The following is a 24,831-nucleotide window of genomic DNA, read 5'->3' on the forward strand; positions in this document are numbered from 1 at the left end:
GTTTGTTTGTTTGTTTGTTTGTTTGTTTGTTTGTTTGTTTAAAAAAAAAGGGGGGGGGGGTTATTGTTGCTTAAAGGCACACTGCGCAACATTTTGGACGACACTGCCGCCATCAGTACAAAACATGCTCCTAATGACCAGCTCGACACAGAAAATGCTGTTTTTGCAGTGGGTAATGAAAGAATGGATTTGGATGAGAACCTAAACTATTAAAATCTCAAACTCTGCTGACTTAAGTCACATCGCCATGGAGACGAGCTGGAGACGTACCCACTCTTGGTAAAGTTACAGTCATGTCTTAGGAGAGGTGAGCATGAGCAAAGGCACATGTTTGTTTGTACATTTATGAGGTATATGAAAATATCTGTTCTAATATCTGTTCCGTATTCAAATTCTATTTATTGGGTAAAATGTTACGCGGTGTGGCTTTAAACTAACATTATGTTGTATTTATACAGAGGGTCTAGTGTTTGTAAGTCATATGTTTAGGGGAAAAAATGGCAAAACTATTGTAATAACATCTTTTGCGGTAATAGTTGACTATACCTGGACAACCACATCATACAATAAATTTTATTCCATTGTTTAATTTTGCATTTCTGGTAAGAATATTATTTATCAATATCAATATTGTATTGCTCATTTTTATCTCGTCTAGGTCCTGACATAATTGCTGAGGAAGACATGTAGATATAATGATTGGCGATTACATAGCAACAAATAAAATAAATTAACTAAATTATGAATGGAGTGTGTGTGTGTGCAATATTTCATTTCGGTATTTATATGTAACGTCTTTGTGTGACAGCAGTTTGAGTGTGAGCTGCAGTCGCTGAAAGCTTCTTGGATGACGCGGAGGTGAGAAGGCGCCTAATCAGACAATAATAGAGTTTATTTGGATACGCTGGCCTCTTAAACGCGCTGCTCTTGGACGCGGAGCTTAACAGATCTCAAGAGGCTCTGGCCTGGTCCCTGCGTCAACTCTTTCACCTCAGCTGGCACTCATCGAGAAGCTCTTTGACAAACCATTAAAAAAAATTCACCCATGACCTGTTTTCCAATATGGCCTCCAAACCTATAAAAGGGTTTGCTTTTTCATTTACTTTTATTTGAAGGACTTTGAAATGCAAATGTTTGTTTCCGAACAAATTAAAAATGAGCGTAAGCATCTTAAAGCAAAATGCGATGTGAAATATGAATTCTGTCCATTTGACATCATCCTAACATAAACATGTGGGCTCTGGGTAAGGCCTTTCTGTGCAGTTAAATGAGTGTACTTTGGCACGCCGCAGGGCACTGATGCTTCACGGAGACGACTGGCATCTTTACAGTGGCCCACATTGGTCATAATTTTGACTCAAATGACAGGTCTGGCCTTGTAAAAAACGAGCACTCTGCATTTACATTACATTACAGTCAATTTACATTCACAGCCAGGGCATTCAAAGCCACGATAACAAGGTCTATTGACTGGTGTTGAAGGGTAGTTTTAGGCACAACATTTTTTATATTCCCGTAATGCTGACATTCGATCTGAGTTATTATGTGCATGATACCACATAAAAAAAACACACAACAGCAAATAAAGTAAAACAGGTACTGCATTAATGTGTGGAGTTTGCCTACTCTCTCTGTGTGTGGGTGCTGCTACTAAAAACATGTGCAATAGGTTCCCTTCTGGGGTCAGTACTAACCTGAGGAAGAGATTCTGAAATATCGATGGGACTTTCCAGCTTAAATAACAGTCAAGGTATAGCAGGCTAAAAGTTTAAACCTCATGAAAAGTATGATCAGACTCTTGAAGCCACACTGTGTAACATTTCACCCAATAAATAGAATAAAATACAAATATGTACTTCATTACAGATGGTTTCTATCATTGATTATAAAAATATATTAATGAACCAACGTGTGTTTGCTGTGAGCAGCTCACTTCTCCTCGGACCTGACTGGGACGTCTCCAACTCGTCTCCATGGAGATGTCGACAAAAGGCAGTCACATATTTAAGTACAGTAGGTTAGGTGCTCATCCAAATCCATTCTTTGATTACCAAAGGCAAAAATAGACTTTAATGTGTCGAGCTGGTCATTAGGAGCATGTTTTATATTGGCAAAAGTAGAATCCAAAATGTTACACTGTGTTCCTTTAAGATGGCAAATGCAAAGGGCAATTTCCCAACATGGACAATACATTCTACAAAAACATACAAATAGTATCTACATAACTGATGTTTTCTTCGTGTATATGCATGTATATGCATTTGCATTAATAAGTAGCCAAACACTCAATAAAGAACAGAGCCAGACAGTGGAGAGTGCACACACAACATGTCCTGTATCTTAAAGCTACACCTCCTGAACAGGCAGTACCTCAGAGGGACTGTGTGTCTCCACAGAGGAGCAAACACACCGTCAAACTTCATGGAGCGGCGCGGAGGCACTGGTCTGTGTAATGCAGAGGAGAAGCAGCAGCAGGTACTTGTTAGTTAATCAGAGTTTGAATTAAGGTAGAGGCAGCGGCTGTTTTGACTAAGCCGTCTCAGTGAGGGCCGTCATGGAGACTCCCAGCATTTGTAAAAGATTAGCAGCCCCAAGTTCTGATGCACTGGGCCCGGGTCAGGCAAAGTGCATGGCGCGGATGCAATACAAGTCGGACAATATCTCCTCGATCTAGTGCGTTTGCGCTGGTGCTGCTACATGAGGCACACTCAATAATGTGATTACAGGTTTAGGTCGCTTGTTCAACAAAGTCTTCTTTATTTTGACCTTCTTTCTCAAATCGCAAACAGATCACAGCAGCAAATCGTCATCTGCTTCTTAGTAATCCGTTAATATGAAATATCTTCTCCACCAAATGTCCTTCCTGTAAAACATCTACATGTATCTGGGCTTAGACTGGGCACAGAGCACACTAGTGACTAGTTCTTACGTATTTGTAGATGTATTTGTGGACTCAAATTGTCCAAAAGGGAACATCTGTCCCCTGCATGTAATAATAAAGGACTAAATCAATCCTAAATCAGTCCAGAACAAAATATTATTAACTAAAAATGAATTGCTTGATGTCAATTGTCAACGGGAAATGTTTTGTATCGTCCAACTGGCTGAGGCTCCATAGCATCTGAGTTGTAAAATGTAACACTTTTATGAGCTACAAACAAAAGAGGAACAGCGACACATTTATCTCCTTGCTACTTTGAGATGGTACACAAGGGAAATATAAAAACTAAGAGACATTTTCAGATGCAGGAGGTTGCCCTGGGAATCATCTTTATTTTGTGATCCGGTATTCTCAGTGCACAAGGTGAGAACAGCATGTCCAATAAAACACTGGCAACACTGAGGCTGTAAATGAGCAGGACATTTAGGCCACAAATACAAGGGCTACTTTTTATAGTAGTGTAGTAAGAGTGGTCACAGTTATTCAGAGGATGCTCTTCTTGTCACAATTTGCCAACATCATGTTTTTAATTCAAACAAGCCATTTCATGGTAGAAAAAATATATATATAAAAAAAATGTTACATTTAATAATTGCCATCGATACAACTAATCTTTTCTCTGTTTTGAACAAAGTTTTATTGGTCAACTTTTGGAAAAAATTAAAAACAATTACTAAATTTAAAAAAAAGAAACACTGCTCAGACTCCCACTGACAGCATATTGTAGAGAGACTTAATGAAATTGACTGAAAAGCTAAATGAAAAGTACTCACTGTTGCAATTACTGTGTATAATACGGATTGACACTTGCTGTATGTGTGTATTGTTTTATGGTGATTCAAGCTCAACATAATTTTGACCTGGTATGTACAGGCATCTGCAAAAGATAGTCAACCTAAGAGTCTTAACTCGAACATGGTACAGGCAAAGTGTCTTATTCCCATGGAAATCCCGCCAAATGCAGCATTTACCCGGACACACGGCTTGCTTTCCCACATCTCTCACTTCCTCTCATCACGCAGGAGGTAAACGCTCCTGCCCTGTAGGCTAACCAGGATGACCAGAAGTGGTTTTCCCTTAACTTACTTCAAACTGCAATAGCTGTTGATCGTACTAATAAGTCTAAGGTGCACTTCCTTGCAGAAGCCTGATCCAGTCACACACTGTTCAAAACTTCAGATTAGATTAAAGCTTGTGGATCCATCCATTTTTCAACATGTAAAATCACTTATTAGTTATGAGTGAGTTAATATACAGTAAAAGCTCTGCAGCTGGATTTGTTTAACAGGACTAGAGAATAAATAATTCTGCCAGAGCACCGGGATTCTATTAACGAGCGCTAATAAAATATATAAACTGCACTATTAGACTTTATAATGTCTTTCATAGTCCTTTGGGACAGCGCCAGCCAATAGTGGGCTGAGTTGACTGGGCACTACCCCATTGGCAGCCTACTGGCACAGGGAAGTGAACAAGGGAGAGGATAAACCTTTTTGGCTTTTTGGCTGCGTTCTGTTGCACTCTAATGAAGGCATTAAAACAGACTCATGTTTGCCCATTTGTTTTGGAGCAATCGGTTGAAGCCAATGTCTGACTTGCTGTACGTTTAATCGGCTTAAAAAAATCCACTTATTTAAACATGATCTTTCACCTCTCGGACAGACGGTCACGCTTAAATCAAGCACTTCTCTTGGTTTCTAACTCCAGCAGTGTCCTGGCCACTCGTCTGACACACGTCTGTCCCCTCCAGCTGCAGTGTCCAGTCAACTCTCAGCTCTGGCAAATGTTGCTTAAACGGCTACAGTCAAAGTGGAGCAGATTTTTCTTTGATGAAGCAAATCTGAGTCAGGCCAAGAACAGCAAGTGGCACAACCGAGACGTAAATCAAAAACCCACCCGTGTGCAAGTCATACATAAAATGTCTGGACGAGGACTGCTGCTGCCTAAATGCAATGTAGACTTTAAACATGCTGTTATAGATAGATCTCATTCTTTTGTATTGATATGGTCTAACACACTTTAAGAATATAAACAGTTAAACTAAAAAAAAAAAGTGTTTTCTATGGCAGGTTGTCTTTACCAACTACACAGCTATTACTTCATAAAACTCAAGTCCAGAGCACATTAACTCTGGTATTCAAAAGCTATTTTGACACTTACTCAAACCAGATCATATTTTTACTGTGAGTGAAATTACTGGCAGTCAATCTTAAAAGTCAGCATGCCTTTGGCTTCAGCAAACAGCCCTTTTCATACTATATCTGTAAAACAAGAATGAAAATGTCGACCATCAGGGACGTGCTGGGGCTCCGAGGTCACGTTTTTTTGGTAGTGTCTCCGAAGACATTCTTGCAGATTTCGCCTCAGGTCTCACTTTAAGGTTTTCACAGAGTGGTGATTCAGCAGATTAGAGCAGAGCAGCCCTCTCATTCATCAGAGGAAGTGGGCTCATGGCATTACCCAGAATCCCCTCGTCAGATCCTCAGATCCAGACACACGTTTACGAGAACCCTGTGCACAATCATCGATGTGCTCGACTTTATGAATCAATGGAACATGCCGCACACATTACACACTGCAACACCCTTCTCAGGAGCACCCAGCATTACTCACGACTGAGCTCATACAAGATTAAACACGTGTCAGCTATATCTGCGAGAGGCGTTTTCAGATTTACCTTTGTAGCTTTAACCTGTATGCCATGCAAACAAAATGATCTAGTATTGCTCTTCATATTTTTATCGCTGCGTTTACATATGAGTCAAGCTGCATTAGAGAGACTTTGGCACCGTCAAAGACACAGAGTCAGGGAAATGCCTTTCATTGTATAAAAAGTTATCTTGTGGTGTAAAATGGTGTTGTCTGCAGAAGCAAGATTATAGAGAAACATATTGGAGCTTTGACCTGTTCTCAAGAGCTTTGACTCATGAAACGTGCAACCACTTAGAATGACTGATGTTTAATAAAGAAAGTAAAACAACATGGATCACACTAAATGAAGCTTTTAACAGCCTCCATTTAAAAAAAATATTACAATTTTATGAAATGATAGAAGTCCATAGTCTTGTAGCATTAAAGGATCAATTACTATTACAAAAAATATAAAGACAGAACAAAAAGTAGAAATAATAATGTGTTCTTAATGTCTTGCCTGATAATGTAAAGCATAAATATAAAAGAAAATAAGTAGATCAATACATATAGTTTTTGAATCGAAACAGTCCCTGAATCATGTGATATCAAATAGCAACAGATTCCCACTTCTAGCGGTTGAAACTAGCGAGCGATGACGTCTAAATGGTTTGAAAACACAGAAAAAGCCAAAGTCAGAAAGTGTGTCGCCCGTCTGTGGATTTAGTAAAAATACAAACTGTGACGTTTGAATCTTTGCCCCTAAAAGAAAATGTTTCTCAATGGGGTTTGAATAAATAAAACAAAAAGCCACAGAAATGTACTCGCACTATTTAAAAGCATTAGTCAGCATTTACAGTTTGAATCAACAGACGCACTCCTGAATTTATCAGTGTGAGCAACCACTCTGCTCTTTCTCAAACATCCTCCACAAATAAGCACATCATCAGGGCTCCATCGCTACAGCCAAGAGAGGCTACAGGGCGCCTTGGTCAAACTTCACTCGTGCCACACGGCAAGTTAGAAAAGCTCAGCGAGTCACTTTGCAATAATATGTGGTCAAGTAATAATCAAACATATATATAAAATTACTATTTTCAGTAAAAAACAAAAGTCCATAGAGAAAGCTAATCATCAAGAGGACATTTCACTGGATGTACAGTTTAACAGCACAACTTGCTGGAGGAGCAAGAAATCTGGTTACAATTTCATTTCCATCTGTGCAACTATTAGAATTAACATAAATTATACAAACAAGTAATTTATTGTTTGTGTGGCTCATATTACTGAGACAGATGTGCATCTTGCCATATTTCATAATTACTCAATTCAAACAAATCTTGTTCCTGTATTTTCGGGAAGCCCAGTTCAAAAGCCTGATGGAGACAATGAGACGATTGAATGTGTTTGGGATGCTGTAGGTCTGGGGGCACCGCTGCTCTGTGAGGACTCATAAATGCTGAGACACTTTGTGCAAACATCTGCTTTGTGTTTAGCACAGAAACAATAATCAAAACCGTTTATTCTCATCTTGCTGCAAGGACGACTGCAAATATAAAAGTCTCTTCCGACTAATCATAATTTAGGAAGAGGCAATAATAAGCAAGTCTCTCAAACAGCTGCCTTTCTGAGGGAAGCTATTCTGAGGCCACAATGAGCATGAGGTCATTATAAGTAAGTAAGTAGGGGAAAAAGATAAAAAAAAAGGCAACATAACTGAATACAGCCAACCATGTAAATACTTCAGTGTTGTTGTATTCCCATGAATTACAAAATGAGAGAAAATGTTTGCAATGAGTGGGGGGGGAAAAGAGAAAGTCTTTGCATGTTTGCACTGTGCTGTATAACAAATGAAAAATGCATGAAAAGGCAAATCCATGAAGGCTTCTTACCTTGAAGCTGTGGTGAAGGAAAGCACGACCGTGAACCTTTGCAGGGCGCCTTCTCTTCAGACGCGCTGAGATGCTTGGGACTAGAGCCGTGCATGCGACCCGGGAGGCTGCTGAGGGGGCTCCGGCAAATCAGAGCCCCGCTGACCGGTCTCCGCGCGCAGAGGTCCGCTTTGCTGCCGTACATGGAGAGCGACGACAGGCTGCTGTAGTCAGTGAACGCAGGGGTCTGACAGTGGCTCACCATCCCGCACAGCGCTGAGGAGTCCCGCTGCATTAAAAGGATAAACTTTCCTGAGCAGTTTACACGGCTGACCACATTACCTGCAAAAAAAAGACAAAAAAAAAAGTAAAGTGAATGTATTTTGATTCCAGTTAGGAAACTAGGTAAAAAATAACGTGATACTCACTAATCTACACGGAGATGAGCATCCTCAGGTGAACTGTGACATACAGTAGGCCCATTTATCAAGGTGAGAGCGTGCGTCGCCAGCATCCTTCCAGTCATCAGCATCCCATGCGTCTGCCGCGCTCTGATTGGCACCGGGTGACGCTGCAGCCCCACGAGCTCACGCGCCACTGAGACAAGCCCCCTTTGCATCACGGGAGGATGTACAGCAGCAACGTCGTAAACCAGGGGTGTGCGCGAATGGCGAGGCTACTGTGTTTCAAAGGTAATTCATGCCCACAGTTTTAAATCCTTAACTGGGCTAAGAGGTCAAGAAGAGAACACGATCAAACATGTAGCCTAATAAGCAGCCCTTTAAAAAATATACCTATAAGTGCATCGAAACCAGTGAAGCTTTGCGTCAGTGCAAACGTGTTAGGTGAGCCTACAATAAACCGGTTTTAAGACATTTAGCCTCGCTTTGCTGGACTGTGTGGGAGTTCACAGCAGAGGCAAAGTTTAGTAAATTCACAAAGTCAGGTTTGTAAGCAATGCAACAGCGCCCCCTGATGGCTGTGTTGTCATCAAGCAGCGTGGATGTGATAACACCGTGTTATTGTTATGGTTTTATAGTTTTAATTTGTCACATATAACAACCGGTGAGATGTAGATTAACCAGAAGGGAAGAGTTAAGCATTTAAAACCTGTAGCCAGTGAGTGAAACCTGTCAAAGGCGCGGGTATAGTTAAGCAGTGCTGCCTTTAAGAACGGAGAAGTGCGTGGGAGAAACGACCTTTTCAATGAAAAAGCAACGTATTTGTGCTTATACAACTGCGATTGTATGCTTGACTTTGACTATTGATGACATTTTCAATAACAATTTAAACATAAAAGTTATTATTATTTTTTTCTTATCTCTTGACTCCTAACATTGTTGGAATAAGGGTAAGAAGTGTTCGTTTCACTTTAAAAACGATGTTGATTCGTATTTATTTGAGCAGCAAAGTAGTGCAAACTTAAACTCCTTACATGACGGTTCCTGAATGAGTTGCTTTCTGCAGATATATAAGTGCATGTGCAAATGATAGTTTGTTATTACGCTGATATAGAAAGGGGGGGGGGAAACACGAGCTCGGCCGCGGTCAGTGAACGCAGCTCTTACTAAACTTTAGTGGGCGGCGGCGATAGTCAGTAGTTTTGTGCTGCCAGATGACAGACAGAAGCTGAGCAGCCACCAAGAAGCCGTCATGTTTCTTCAAAAACTAGGCGTCTATTTATCCACGGCACTTTTGTTTTGCTTCATGATCAGCTACAATGTGACTCTTCGGATTGTTTATTTCCTCTCTCCTAAACTCTTCGAGAAGATCCTCATGACAATGGGGACGCCGATGACAGACAACCCTAACTTCAGCTTTGAAGACTGGGGACTGTCCTTCAAGTCGTTCTCCTTCATCAAAGCTGCGTCGGCTCACATGTGGCTGTCAATGGGACAGGAAGCGTTCAGAGGAGGAGCCGCCCCAGATTCACCTGTGGTCACCCTGGAGGGACAGATGTCAAGCATCTTCAAATTCATGAAAGGTTCGTGTAGACAATGAGCAACAGCTGAGGTGGGAAGGAGTCGAAAAATGTACTCAGTTAGAGGAATATTGATTTGAAGTTGAAGTGAAAAGCAGTGACCTCAATAAATACTGAAGTTAAAGTAAAACCTTATGTGTAAAAAATCTACTTGAGTACTGAGTATCTGTTTGAAATCATATTAATGACTTGTATTGTATTCATTATATATTATGATAATATAAATATTTAATGCAGCACTTTTTGGGTTGTAAAAGTTCCTGAAATTGTGTAAAACAAATAATATTGAAGGTAAATTAAAATGAATTGTTTATATGTCAACAGGAGCTTGTGCCACTTTGTACATGTAGGCTTTATGAGTACCTGTGACTCTCTATGTTGAATAATGAGCTTTCGACTGTGCAGACAACAGACCACTGGTCCTGAGTTTCGGCAGCTGCACCTGACCCCCGTTCATGCTCAAACTTGGCGAGTTTAAAGAACTCGTCAAGGACTTCAGCGGAGTGGCAGACTTCTTGATGGTCTACGTTGCAGAAGCACACTCATCAGGTGAGTTACAAAGCCTGGTCTCCACAGCCGAGTTTAGCCTGTTTGTGTCAAAGCCTGGCCTAATCTGAATGACAAAGGTTACTGAGAATAAAACTAACAATTAAGATGACTCATTTCAATTGCGTGAGTGCAAGCTGCAGTATGAATTGAATGTGCCCTTTGTTCAATGTGCATTTCCCTTGTCACATAAAGTTATGTATTCCAGATGGTTGGGCCTTTTCCAACAATTATGATATAAACCAGCATAAGGGCCTTGAAGACCGCCTGTCCGCTGCACGTATCCTGGTTCAGGAGGACCCCCTGTGTCCCGTGGTGGTGGATGAAATGTCCAATTGCAGTGCTATGAAGTATGGAGCGCTACCGGACAGACTGTACGTGCTGCAGGGAGGCAAAGTAGTTTATAAGGTAAGATTTTCACACGGCTGTACCACAATAATGCTGTGTGACAACATATGGATCTAACATATGATCTAAATATACAAGCGAAGTGTAACTGGAACTTTCCCTCACACACTTTGCTTGCTTTTACTGATGCAATAGCATGTTGTAGCAATCAATAGCTGTAAAGGCTTTATCAGTCCAAATCTCCTTTGCATCTCACGCGATTGCATGTGGAGAAAACACTTCAACTCTTGGCTCATTGCCATATTTGTGCAGGGAATGCCAGAAATGTGACACATTTTACTAATATACTTGTACTTGTTCCGGCCATTGGCTTCATCTGCAAACTGAAGTGTTACGTATATTACATAATATTTCTTTTCCAGGGAGCAATGGGTCCATGGGGCTACAATCCACTAGAAGTGCGTGCCTTTCTGGAAAAAATGAAATAAGAGAACGAGCATCAAGCCAGATCCATCTGTCAAGTCTTTTGTGTTACATAAGCCTTTTTATATTGTAATACATTACCATACTACGTAGTCCATATAATCTAAGCATTAGTACGACAGCGTATGCTAAACATGCATTTTTCCTGTAGTTGTGTAAGCTCCACCTAAGTTATCCTGCTACTGTTGAAAGACACTTCAGACCTTTGTTGGACTGGATTACAGATGTTTCTGAGTGACAGCTGCAGAGCAAAGCTCTGTCCTCTGCAGCCTGATGATGGGAAACACTGAGTCTGGGCCCTGGGCTGTCTAACAACATACAGCTGTACAAGTGCTAGTCTTTTTGTCTAATATGTAGCAATCAGGTTAACAACATTCATTATCCACAATTTCTTTAAATGCACTCATCTAATGCAATGGAAACTGCTTTTTCATGAAGGTTGCATCTTAAACTCACTGAGAGATGTAATTGGATCTACTGCAAGTGCATAAAGTTTGTTATTCTATATACATTAGATAAGTACATTTGAGACTCTACGCATGAAACTTGTATTTGTTGATTATTATCTGTATCTTATAAAATTAAATAACATTTTCTAAAGAATAACTCATTGTGTCCAAGTGACATTTCTTATAAACTGAGAAAAACACATATTTGCAAAGTGAGTGCACCAAGTAATTGTCCGCCCACTCACAAGCAAAGAACACACTTTGTATATGAATAGTTTTAAAAACAAATGACCACAAGAAGCTCCTAATTTCTAATTAATTACATCATAATGATGTTGTTATTATCTATTGATTTAATTGCAGTTAATTGTTCTCTAATAATTATACTTATTCATACTTGGCCGACATAAAACACTCAAATTTAAAGCATTTGCTCAAATTTCATGAACCAAATATTCACAGTTTCATAATTCTATGGGAAAAGCCCAACAGTTTATAACAGGAATCTCCAACCTTTTCTTGGTCGCTCGCCCAAGGCTTTCAACATCGCTACGGGCACATGATAAGTGAGTACTGAACATTTTGAACAGAATCCGTAAGCTTTTAGGTACAAAAGCTGAGTTTCAGGACAAAATTCAAGTCATGTTCATTGAAATAGCATAATAGAAGTCTTTCTGATGCATAAGTACGTAGCTCTTTTGTTACATAAAAGTACCTCATCCAGTAAAAAGGTTGGAGACCTCTGGCTTACAATATGTTATTAATACAAGTGCTTTGTCTTTGAGGTAATGTCTGTGCTCAGAAACAGGAGTGCGTTTGGTCAAAACTATGCGATTAATCGTGATTATTTCACTCTTTATTTTTCCGATTACTTGTTAAAGCTTTAACTATGACTGCCCCATTCATTTTATAACTCCAGAAACCCATTCTATCTTCAGGCCTAACCATAAAAGAGTGAAGCAGATTGGCTGTGATGTTGCTGCAGGGGCTTATTGACCTGAACAAGTCTGCCTGTTGTTTGCTATCTTGTCTGGAAACTATTCATGTTAAAGGTACCTCTGCTCACACTAGCATATATGAGTCATGGAAGTAGGTTAATATCTAACCACCTTATCACTGGGTATTGATTGTAAGCCCTATAAAGGCCCTTGTGACATTCAATAAACATGCATGTCTAATAGAACCACTTTTATGATACCTCGAGAAGAGTAGGCTATATTGGTTGATTGCTTGAAAGTGGGCAAAGCACCTAAAACAAGTAGAATAGTTCAGAGAAAGCTACTCCAAAATAATCAAGTGACTCGAGTAAAAAATTAAAGGTGCAAATACTTATGTCATTCTATGTCTGAAGCTTTTGTTTTGTTATACTTAGTTTGGACAAAATAACAGAAAACGGTCGATGTTAAACACTGTGATGTCTTTTACAACTGTTATAGAAGCTCATGTGAGTTTTGGCACGAGCTCAGGTCACATCCTCCTTCGCTCGTCAAACTGGATCCTGCGCGACCGCGTCCACCCTGCAGTGCCCCGTGGATGTATCCATGAGTTCAATGGGTTCAACAGCGCGCTTTTCATAAGGTGATGTGATGTAAACAAAAGGACGTGTAGACTTCTGGCCGGCAGTGGGCGCTGTAGTGAACGTTTATGCTGGTTACTTCACAAGTGGTTCTCAAAATGTGGTACAAGCTGCAATTTTTGACCAGATTTATTTTGAGAGGTTAATTCTTCCTCTAGGTTATGCATTTAAGGTAGGCTATATGAAAAAATATGTTTGTTTTTAGGATTTTATAAGTTGGTAACCTACTTGATGTAGCCTAATGCTGAATTTCAGATCCTTAAAGCGCATATGACATATTAGCAAAAATCTTAAATATTTTTGTTCAAAATTGTAGTTTTCTTTAGTTTGAAAATGTAATTTCCTCAAGACAAAAAAGGAGGTCCGAGGCACAGCCAACTTATCAGTAAAAATCCTTTATTTTAACGAGGGAAAGGATTTTTACTCATATGTCGGCTTATTGCCTCGGACCTCCTTTTTTGTCTTCAGACCTTTTGGCGTACGGATCCTGGAAGAGCACCTGACTGGCTAAGAGACCTAACCCACAGCGGCGCTCACTCGCCCTCTCAATTTAATTTCCTCATTGGACACCGACAGGAAGTGATATAGTTATAGGCAAACAATTTTAAACTGTTGCTGTGCCATCCAACCATGTTATAGGTTTGTTAAGTGATGTCATCGCTCTACTTCCGGGTCCACCAGGACTTAAGCCCTATTCACTATAATGGGATTTTTACAGATTTTAACCATAGACCGTTAAATTATTTTTTCCATACACAATGAAGACTTCTATTAAATATTTCAAAAAAAAATCTTAATTTTGCCGTGAGACATATTATTCTAATTAGGTGTGAAACAGTTTTTGGCCTTTTATCTGCCGTTATTTCAGCCGGAGATTCAGATTAAGTTCCGGTTTTTGCGCCATTTTTCAATGGAACTCAACAGCTAGGACCCGGAAGTAGCTTATCATAGTGTGTGATACGTTATGAGTGGAACTTTACCTTTTATATGGAAGGATCCGATAACAGAGATATTAACCATAAATCAGGTCCGAGCATCTATATTGACAGTAAAGGGTAAATAACATTTCTGACCTGCCCCTCCATGGCAATATTTGTTTGGTCGGGACAGTGCATGTTAGTGAACATACATGGGTCTCATGCATGTAAACACGCCACGCCGGATTGCCAATTTGCATCCGTTGTCCCACACTCACTCTCATTCTCATTCATACTGGCCTATTGTACATGTTTTTAGTGGAAGGGGAAACCGGAGTGCCCGGAGGAAACCTACGCAGACACGGGGAAACCCAGGACCTTCTAACTGTAACCGCTGCGCTACCGTGCTGCCCTATATTAAACTATAGGCTCCTTCAAAAGTTATATTTTGCAGATAACGTTAAACCCTTTACGGCTGTAATTCATTTATCAAAATAAGACACCACACCATTTTAACTTACTGTAAAATTATATTAACAAGCAATCTTTCCTCAATTTGAAATAAAAAAATATCAGCAAATAAAGGCAACATAGATGTGTATAATGCGTAATGTTCACAGGAAAAAGAAATGAAACAAAATCATTGTCACATTTACAAGACTGCTGCTAACTTTATATTGATGCCTACTAGAGTCAGTTTAGAAAGCTTTGACTAACTCTGATTAACTGGGGCATTATACGTAGTCAAAGATTGTATCAAAATATAAAAAATGTGTAGGAACGGGGCCTTGGGGAGCGACCAATGATGCAGGAACAACAGGTGAACAACCAATATGCATGATAGATAGGGTTTAAACCAGGCTGCTCATTCATAGCCATTTTAACATAATAAACCCAAGTAGGAAATAAAAAAAACAAAAAAAAAAACACCGAAGGCTACGACAATGAGGAGCACAGAGCGTTAAAAGCACAGGCAGATAAAGATATACACCACGTCTTACTTAAAGCAGGTGTCCACAAAGAGAGAGCAGCACTAGGTAGTATGTTGTACACAGATTCTCAGCATTCATGCACTCAAGTCTTTATGCCATAGATTGAATTCCCTTACAGTTCAACAGCAGTCCAGATGTTTCTGAGACGCATATGCTGACAACATGAAGAGACTAACCAAGAAAATGAATCGGAGAGACAGTAGGGGGCCTCTGAGCTCTGACATACTATATGTAAGAGTTTATGTGACGCCTCTAAAAACCTCTCTAAATAGAAAGGCGTTTTTTAGTGAGAATTATAAAGGTGGCCAATGAGAAAAAGGCAAATCGAGAGTCCTATGTTGACAGTAAAATGACATGACAAAGACTTTCCAAGCTCACAATGCATTTGCACACTCTCCAGTGTTTTCAATGACAGAAGCATGAGACATTTCCTGCACATCTTGCACCACAAAGCAATAATAAAAAATACAAGAGGTAAACTTCAACCATTTTTGTCCTCGCTCAAGGGGCCAGTAGAGGTTGGATGGGCAGGGACGGGGGGAGTGCCCTGCGAAGAATGAAGGGGCAAAAAACGTGTCGTGTATGCATTTCAGTAGCTGGTTTTGTCACACTCTGGGGTTGCAATTAATGGAGAAACTGTCCTTCATTTTGAGCCAGGAGCAGTGGTCGTCAGCCATTTTGGTTCTTTCCCCCCAAATCAGCATTCTGGTTTTAGTGTAGATTCCAAAAAAAGGCGCTCATCTGTCCCAAATTTGGTGCTGATGTGTTTGGCTGTGTCCTTGTGTGAGTATCGATCCTCAGGAATGATGGCAAACAATGTTGGGCGAATGGAGACGTCACACACTCATCGTCATGGTTGGAGAGTACTGGGGGGGAAAAGTACTTGTTACTCAACTTGTGATTTGTCCTGTGATTTGTCATGTTTTGCTTGTTGCTGTCGTTTCAAGTTACGAATGTGTACAAACTTATAATAAATAAATAAATGTAAAAGTGTCCAACACACCAGGAAACAATACTTCCACAAAAAAAACCTTTAGAGTATCACAATCAAGGTACAAGAAAACAAAATCTGGTGGATTTAGTGGCCAAATATGTGTTGTAAAATGATGCATGCTATGATGAAGAAAGATTAATTCATAATGTCTGAGTACAACTTTATGTTCAGTGGCACATACTAATAGATTAATCTATTTATGAGTGATAAGACTTACGTTCTCGCTTTGAAAGGAGTGAAGAAAGTTTCCACTGAGCTCCCCATCGTCCCTTGGTGTCCCAGGAGGATTGCTAATGCCACTTAAATTGTTTGGAGAATTCTGCAGATAATGATTTCAATATAATGTTACAGATCATACAATTTACCAAAGGACCCAAGAATAAATTGTATAGATTACCTTGTTCAATCCGTCCATATCACCAGACCCTGGGAATAAAAGCAAAAAAATGAACCACTGTTACTACAACAAAAATATTTGACAGAAATAACACTTAGTTTCATAATTATGAATTATTCACGCATTAACACTTTAAGGCTTATTTTGTAGTATGACTTAAAATTATGTTTATCTGGGTTAGAAAATACCCCGAGCCTTAAGATGGTTTTGAATGTACTATAATGTAATATAGACAAATTGCCAACAGAGGTGCAGATAAAGGGAAGCAGTTTGTAATAAATCTTAAAACATTGTTTGCTACTTGACAGCACATTCTAATCTGCACAGGAAACGGCACAAACAGGAGTCTGGACAGGTGTTTAGAGAGCTGACTGATAAAATATACAGTCTACAAAGTCTGACACATGTGCAAACGAAGCCAAATACTAGTCCAGTTTGATGAGAAACTGAACATGGATCAAGTTGATTTTGCACAATATAGGAATGTTATTGGGCATAATACACGTGTAATGAGGCGTTACCTAGTGATCCGTTCATGTGATGTGGTTCCATCCCAGCCATAGCTCCCAGTGGCCCATCAGAGCCAGGGCCCATTGGGAACTACAGGACAAACAAGATCACGGACTAAGCTTCTACATTCACAGTGCATCAGTAGAACAGTAGAATTAAAGTAACTCACATTATTTCGGTTACCAGGGCCAGTGTTGATCATGGTATACAAATTGTCACCAGAGTTATTTGAATCTGTAGGAAAAATGGTTGATTTAATATTAATAATGATAATAATAACGGCTTACACTTGTATTACACCTTACAGGCCTATGTCACTTCATACTCGGATGGTAAGCTACTATTATAGAGAGCTGTCCTGGCAGAGCTGACAGATCTGCTCCATTGGCCCCGCCCCGCCGACCACCACCACCAACTGCTCACTCACAAACTACATTCTCACACACACACACGGGGAGGGTGAAGAGTCCTGCCCAAGGACACAATGACAATCTTCACCAGCTGGAGCCAGGATGCTAACCGCTTGGATGACCTGCTCTACCATCTGAACCATCATCGCCATATAAACCAAGTCTATTTTGATGCAGACGTCACAAACCTGCAGGGCTTGGCATTATAGGAGTTCCTGGAGGTCCACCCCCTCCCGATGCCCCCTGAAAAACAAAAACAAAACACATAATATAAAGGGATGCAAAAAATAAAATGCATTTATAGTTCAAATGATTAAAATGTTCTGTTACCCCATATGCGCCAGGAGAAGGCGATGAGTAAGGCATCTGAAAGCAGAAACACAAACATTATAGAGCAGAAAAGAGGAATATAAGCTCTTTTCTCTACCTCAAAATGTCATCATTCATCATTTGAGCGCCCTAACAGCATTAGAGCCGTCTGTGGAGGCCCTGACACATAATACTACAATTACAGCCCAGACTTGAACTGGGAGCTTTATACCTCCACTGCTCTCAGAGAATGGACTGCAATCTGAACCAGCACTTCCCAAAGTGTACGCATTAATACTCACAGAGTTGGCATTGTTGGGATTGGGCCATGGTCGACCAGTCCCTGGACCCCTGAAATTAAAAATAATGGTAAATGACAGTACATTTTGATGCCATTAGCACTTACAGGAAACATGAAAGCTTACATGTTTACTCCAGGCATTCCTGGGCCCATGTTGTTATGAGGAGGTCTCATCCCACCACCAAAGTTCTGAGAACGTAAACAAAGGTGATTAGGCTACAACTCTGTCAAATAAAACACAGTTAATAGTGATGTTGTTACTTGCCTGTGGCCCTGGCCCCATTGGCCCCATGCCTCGAGGTCCACTCATTCTCTGCATTGGACCTAAATTAGGATGTCCTACAAAGGGTAGAACAAATTCATAGTAAGCCAAGTAAAAACTCAAAATCAATATTTGTATGTTCTCATCACCACCTTGTGGTCGAGTGGGGTCCATGTTGGGCAGCATAGGATGAGGGCCTGGCCCACCACCTGGTGGCTGCAGAGAGGAGGTGGTGGTTCCACATTAACACAAGCGCCACACTGAAGTCTATTAAATGTGGAGAGTTCAGTTTACCTGGTTGCCAAGTCGAATGGGGGGACCTCTTGGGCCTCCAGCGAATCGCGGGGACATGAAGGACTAAATAAAAAGAATATTCTTTAGAACCTTTTTTATTATTTTTAAGATCTGTAACATTGCATTTGAAAGTTTGGAGTGGATACAGCACTAAGCATTAAGCTGAGACATATGCCATAGCATGACGCTTGAGCACCGAGAACAGAAGTTCCCACATGACAGCACCAGAGACAGAGAGAGGGTGAGGGAGTATTACCTGACTGTGCGGCCCCATCATACTGTTAGGGGGAGGAGGCTGAGGGTGAGGAGAGCCCTGGGGACCAGGAGGACCCTGCCACATCGCAAATATGAGGAAGTAGAAAAAGATTGAGTAGGGAGAGGGTAGTGAGATAGGGACAGAGCAGACATGTGACAGAAGAGGGCCAGAGAGAGAAGCAGGGTTACTGCTGGGCAGAGGACAGTGCCAAGAACCAAAGTGTGCAGTCAAATGTTCAAAATTAAGATGGCAATTTTTAATGTCTCAAATGCAGCAAGAAATACTAAGCAAAGAAAGCAAGCAAATGACTTGAATGTGAGGAGAGATTGGGAGGTGGAGGATGTATGCTCTTTTGCCTGTCAGTCAAGACATCAAGAAGCTTGCTGCATGCAGCATGTTATCAGAGCTAATTTTCTCTGAATTAACAGCATCAATTACGCTCTAAGCAATTAGCTTCATAACAACACTAAACACTGGCACTGAGCTGCTAATGTTACCGATCTGACAGACACCAGTCTAATTGACCATTATCCATTACACTGTTGCAAGAGTGTATACTATTATCAATTCAATTACGTCTCTAAATTTAAAGATATTACTTTAGGAACTGCACAAAGATAACGCAGCCGATCGGAGCTTCAGAGGTAGCTCAAAACTGCAGCCTGCCAACTGTTTATTCTCTGGCGATATTGATTTACAGTAGGTGCTGCACCTTTCGATTTCTCCATTAGGGAAAATGGCCAGGCCACGCCCTGCTGTTTACATTGTGGAACTGAGGCACATCCACTAACTAAACTATGTTTAACATATAACTAGTAGACAATTTAGTAATTAACCATTTAAATGGTTATAATAACTCATTGATATTTTGTGCAGACCAGTCCTTTTTGCCAGTTGGCTTTAGTGGGCAGGGCAGTAAAGTGTGAAAGGAGGTGACGAGTGGGAAGAGACATTCAACAAATTGTCGGAGCCGAGAATGAATTTCACGACACAGAGGCCGAAACAGTGTGTTGTCTATATGTAGCGATGTTCTGTCTATATGTGCTACAACCTTATCCACTAACTAGGCCATTGTGGCTCACGTAGTCTAATAATATGGCTCACGTTTACCAATATCAGTGACAGTGTGGTCGACTGACCTGGAAAAAGCCGGGGGGCATGGGTCCTCCAGGCATGCCCTCCCCTGGGGGCATCCCTCCCATTACAGGACTTGGAGCTGCTGCTGCACTCTGAGAAAATACAAGACAAAATCTTTATTTATTTATTTATTCATAAAAAGCACAAATTGAACAAAACCAAAATATAGATTTCGTACAATTACAATGACTAAAGCAAAGAAGAAAAAGATGCAGTGTGTGGAGTGTCTCTATAGAGCCAATAAAAGCCGTCCACACACAGGTTTGTAAGCGTGACTGATCAAGGGTCCAGAGGCTCTGATAAACATCAGTCAGTGTCTCTAAAGTGCTTCTACACAGCAGGGGCTGCTGGGACGGTTTCCTGCTCAAACCGCAGCCCTAACTCACTAATGTGCCATTTGCTTTGGTCACACAGTCCTAATTGACAGAGTATTTTTTCCTTGTTACTAGAGTGATCCAAGATACGCTCATGTTTTTATAGGGTTTCATTTATTCAAGAATATGTTTCGGACACATTATTCTCATCAACAAACAGACGTGGTCAATAACACACACTGGTATCGACTGTACTTTTCCTAATTATATCCGCTGCAGCTGCAGGGTCTGTGTGAAATACCTCAGCAGGCAGAGAAGTGAGGCCAGAGGGAAAAGTCAGACCAAACACCACTGGAGCACAGGCAGAAAGACATTGTACACTGGGCCTCACATTCACCCACAATGCAAAGCACAATATGATCGTTAGCATAATACATACATGCATTTATTCATTAGTTTTCTTATCTCAGCCAGACATGTGGAACATGCACACGAGTCATGTGACCACCACTAAAAATCCTCAGCACAAAACATCCTTCACTGCATTGTTGTAATAGTTCATCAAAGCTACATTTACATGCCTTGAAACAAAACAATGGCACATTCTAGGACAGACATGAAAAGGAAGAGGAGTAAAATAAATCAAGCAATCGTTTCTCTGACTACTTCATGATCTTGACTTAAACACTGAAAGGAAAGACATGCAGCCATAACATGAGAAAAAACAACCCGTTCAACCAGAAGTGAACTGCCCAGACAAGTCATTCAGATACAAGCTGAATGAGAAGATGTTCCTTAACATAATGTGCAGTAGGTGCCTAGACAAGCACACATGTTTTTTCATGCTTACTTTTTGAGGTTTTAGTAATGAATCTTAAATCAGAAGTGGTTACTGACCTTCCTTCAGAGCAAGTTCTAAAATACAGTCAGTATATGTAAAATGTCCATTTAAATATCTTGGCTAAATCAATTTTCAAACAAACACCACTTTGGAACAGATACAGTAACTCTCATTGTTTCGTCATTAAAATCAAAAGCAACCCAAAAGTATTAAAAAGGCTAAGGCAAATGTACATGGTGGCTTCAGAGCCATAGTGTGAGATCCTTATCACACGAAAACCCACAGCTGTGCTTGCTGGACTAGACTGATGTAGCCACGTTTGTCTCTTTACAGTGCTACAGGAAAGAGGCAGATGTCCCAGCCCTGCCCCAGGCTTCTTGTCTGGGTCCTTTCTTCACTTCCCAGGGGACTTGCTTTAAGACAGACACCCCACCAATACAGCTTAATCCCAACACCCACCCACCATGATTCAGCGTGGAAGTGTGCTGCTGGTACCCCAAAGAACACACAGCAATTCGAGACAAACAAATTTGTCATCAAACTTCTCTGGAGGGGGGCTAGAAAAGGCCAGAGGGATGGCGGATGTGCTCCTGGTCCCTTTTAGCAAAACAAAAAAGAAACTGAGTGCAAGGGAAAAGCACATGGCTGAAGATAATCATGCACTGACAATGCAAAAGCCAAACCATGAAGTGGCCAGAGGAAGACATAGGCCTGTCACAATAACACTAAATGAATAAGTTTGATATTGAGGCAGGAATGTACTGTGATAAACGATAGACGATAAACGATGAAGACCAAATTTAAAAAATGGGAATCACAGTCATCTCCGGTTTTAAAAGTCAGTACTTTAACGCACAGTATTTTCAATAACACAAGTAACAAAAAACATGAAACACAATTTACTTCAGTAAAGTTGTTTAAGTATTAGAGTAATAGATTTTTATTAAAAAAAATTAAACAACTATATGTACTTTCGACTAAAAAGTCCAAAAGTCGAGATGGTCATTATTGTGACAGGCCTAGGAGGACGTGACAGATCTAACTTCTTACAAATGTCGAATAATATGAGGGGGTTGGGCTTCAATAAAGACCACCCAACAATGACCTGAACTGCTCCCAACTGTCTCACTTCAACTAAAACCACGGCTCAAAGAAACTGGTCCCTATGTTTAGCTTGTAAATGTTTAACCATCAATCAACATCATAAACCCACAGTGGATGCTCCTCTCTCCTCCCCCTCTTTTCTCTTCTGTGCTCACCGCTGTAGATGCTGGGCATATGCCACTGTGCCACTCCCCTTTCCTTTTCCAGTCTGCCCTTCAGCAGCATGACAGCCATCAATCAGCACAGACACCATGGCGACGGGGCCCCTGGGGGAGCGTTCGTCAGAGCCAATGTGAATACACCGGGGCTTTACGACTGCAGCCGGCAACAGAGAAGCTCTCACCTCCCCCACACCGAGACAAAGGCCAGGGTCCAAGGACTAGTCCGGTCCAAAGACAAGCTCCTGACCCAAGCCTTAAAAATCCTTTACCAGAGAAAGGTAAGCACCAGACGATAAAAGTCTACAGAAACATCCTCTCCCCACAGCACACCGATGTCTCGGTGATCACTCATTCGCTAAACACTTTCCTCGGGAAAATTGTCCACAGTTCCAATCACGCATTGCTTTTAGTTTCTAAAATTCAATTGCACTCATTTTGTTTGTTTGTTTGTATTAATGGGCAGAGACATTTTTTGCCATTTTATTTGGCTAAAATAGTAACAGAACTCTGGTCAATTAAATGCAATGGTGAAATAGTTTAAGTAAAAATACGTCAAGCCCAGTGCAATGGTATCAAAATGTAAATTAAAACTGAAATGTCCTAAAGAGGTTTTAAAAGCATGACTCACAGAGGACATGTCCAGTGTACAGGTGTATGGGGGAATGCACAAGTGTGATTACTAAAGGGCAGAGCCACGCTGCAGCCTCTCTCCTGGATCCCAGGTCACCTGCCAGATCAGCAGGCCCGTTGCCCTGACAACCCTATCTGCCAAGAGCAGGACCAACGTCTCTGCTTTAACCTCTTCCTGTTGTACATAGCACACACATGCGGAGAGAGTGCAGTGGATTTTCATTGTTTTAAGAGCAACAATTATTATAACATTTTTTTTTATCAAAAGACCATCCCAAACCTTCAGGTTTAAAACAAGCTAGACTTCTGTTGGGCTTGAAGGCAACATTTTATAAAAAGGAAAACAACTAACAGAAGATCTTTTACTACCTGGCACATAAGACACAAGCTCATGCAGTCACACGACGGCAGAGCAGGAGAGCCCACACTGACTCAAGTGAACATGCTGACATCAGCATCATTTCCCAGAAGTCCATAAACCTTGTTGGGCGCATCATTCGACTCTCATACAGAGCAAAATAACTGAATGTATTTCTGCATGCAAAATAAAGATTTTAAAGTGATGCAGAATTGATATCACAATTAAAGATTGCCAGACCATTTCAAATTGTTTGCAAAACATTAAAATAATAAATAAATACATAAATAAATAAAACTCTACTAAGACCACTACAGCTACCGAAAATCAATCAGTCATCGCCAGAGGTTTTAGGTTGGTAAGATTTTGTAATTTTCTACGATTTTCCTCCCAATAGTCAGACTTCTCATGCATTTGTGGCCATTCTTAGGATTGACAGAGTATTTACGTGTTCATCAGCAGGTGAAGCATATGCGGCAACACATTCTCCTCATATAAACAGCACTACTCACATAGTCATGGAAGGCTTTCGCTTCACTGGAGTGGTCACATGTCTCTCTCCTCTCTGGCGCTGCACAATACAAGTCCCAGAATACACTGTGGACAAGACAGGCCATGAAGCACACAACACAAACAAACTCCAGTCCTGTTTACAGAGATGGCAACATTTTCACTTACCACCACCAGGAATGTAGGAATCCAGGTGGTTCTCCCAAAGTTATGTTTTTCTCCCATCGGATCTATTAACATAACATTTACTTTACATCTATGAGCATATTTGCAATACATGTACAACTGTTATTGCATTTATGAATGGAACTTTGAAATTTCACAAATGATATTTTGGTTATTGCCCAGTAGAATAATTTACCTCTGATAGAAAGGTCTGTGCAGACTTCTGTGCTCCTATGTGTAATAAATACTCATAGACATAAAGAGCCAACCTGTGTAAAAAGAATGTATTGGTTAATCAGGAGAATGAACATGAGAAACGTAGAAGCTTGTGTAATTGTCCTCCTAAAGCAGTGAGCAGTGACTGACTAGTCGGGTAGAGGCCCATAGAACAATGGCTGCCAGCAGCTTGTGCCAAAAAATTAAATGGGTGTAGGTAAGTACGCCAGAGCAAGAAACATATTTATAACTCTACAAAAAGAGTTGGTTTGTTACCATAAATGTAAATAATATTTAAATGTACACGCGGTGCTTTGCGTAAGCCAGACACTGTCTCCTGGCTGATGGGGCTGAGGGAAAGAAATAAACGCAGCCTTTCCAGGGCGCAACAGAGAAAACAATGTACTGTGGTAGCAGGGCGATGTTATTGTTTCCTTCTATGTGCTCTTCTCTGAATAGACAATTATTTTTTGCACCGTCGACATATGTAATACACAAATTCACTCGAAAACGACGATAAATGTGTAAAGAAATAACATAAGCCAAAGGTAGCCGTAACAAAACACAGGGAGGAATGGCGAGCAGACAAGGCGGTTCATTCAATTCCCTTCTTGGTGGAGGAAATCGCCTTCTGCTGCCTGTCCAGCAAACAACAGAGCAGGAGGGAAACGTTTACGACGCAGAAAAAGCACAAAAATATAGGTTTGGGGCTTACTTTTCTCGTGCCTGGCCGTCCGATGGCACCGGGGTGCCTTTACCTTTGGGGAACATTGTTTAGTGTAGGAGGTCTTTCTCTTTTTCGCTATTTCATCTGTCAGATCATCGCGGCCGCACTCCAACCGCACTCCTCTTCAACTACGACTCAACCGAGCATCGTCTGTGGGGGGCGGGGCCAGCTGACTGACGCGCCCCTCAGCCAATCAGCAG

General features: G+C 40.8%; 3 protein-coding genes across 4 annotated transcripts in view; 1 reads left to right on the top strand and 2 right to left on the bottom strand.

Moving 5' to 3' along the window:
- Positions 1–8,123, bottom strand: part of glis1b (GLIS family zinc finger 1b) — a 70,389-nt gene extending 62,266 nt beyond the window's left edge. Inside the window, exons 1-2 of the mRNA XM_079574476.1 lie at positions 7,872–8,123; positions 7,465–7,785 (exon numbers count right to left, since the gene is read on the bottom strand). Of these exons, the coding sequence (XP_079430602.1) occupies positions 7,465–7,738 (274 nt within the window). The 5' untranslated portion in view covers positions 7,739–7,785; positions 7,872–8,123. The remainder of the gene's footprint in view (positions 1–7,464; positions 7,786–7,871) is intronic.
- An 899-nt stretch (positions 8,124–9,022) lies between these two features.
- Positions 9,023–11,372, top strand: dio1 (iodothyronine deiodinase 1). The gene is made up of 4 exons (XM_079575165.1): positions 9,023–9,427; positions 9,830–9,973; positions 10,179–10,378; positions 10,741–11,372. Exons 1-4 carry the CDS (start codon positions 9,097–9,099, stop codon positions 10,804–10,806), a joined length of 741 nt encoding a protein of 246 aa, XP_079431291.1. The 5' UTR covers positions 9,023–9,096; the 3' UTR covers positions 10,807–11,372.
- A 2,784-nt stretch (positions 11,373–14,156) lies between these two features.
- ssbp3b (single stranded DNA binding protein 3b) lies at positions 14,157–24,785 on the bottom strand. 2 transcript variants are annotated; one of them, XM_079575040.1, is made up of 18 exons: positions 24,620–24,785; positions 23,885–23,957; positions 23,692–23,753; positions 23,526–23,610; positions 19,608–19,697; positions 18,469–18,543; positions 18,213–18,275; positions 18,071–18,134; positions 17,922–17,995; positions 17,781–17,845; positions 17,658–17,706; positions 17,377–17,412; positions 17,235–17,289; positions 16,806–16,870; positions 16,648–16,726; positions 16,127–16,155; positions 15,947–16,048; positions 14,158–15,601 (listed from the first exon to the last, which is right to left on the bottom strand). In XM_079575040.1, exons 1-18 carry the CDS (start codon positions 24,673–24,675, stop codon positions 15,572–15,574), a joined length of 1,152 nt encoding a protein of 383 aa, XP_079431166.1. In that variant the 5' UTR covers positions 24,676–24,785; the 3' UTR covers positions 14,158–15,571. The 2 variants fall into 2 exon arrangements, with proteins under 2 accessions (XP_079431167.1, XP_079431166.1); XM_079575041.1 differs by lacking the exon at positions 18,469–18,543 and having other exon boundaries at positions 14,157–15,601.
- Between the last annotated feature and the right edge of the window lie 46 nt (positions 24,786–24,831).

This window comes from Gobius niger, assembly GCF_951799975.1.
Source record: "Gobius niger genome assembly, chromosome: 17".
In the NCBI taxonomy this organism is placed as follows: Eukaryota; Metazoa; Chordata; class Actinopteri; order Gobiiformes; family Gobiidae; genus Gobius; species Gobius niger.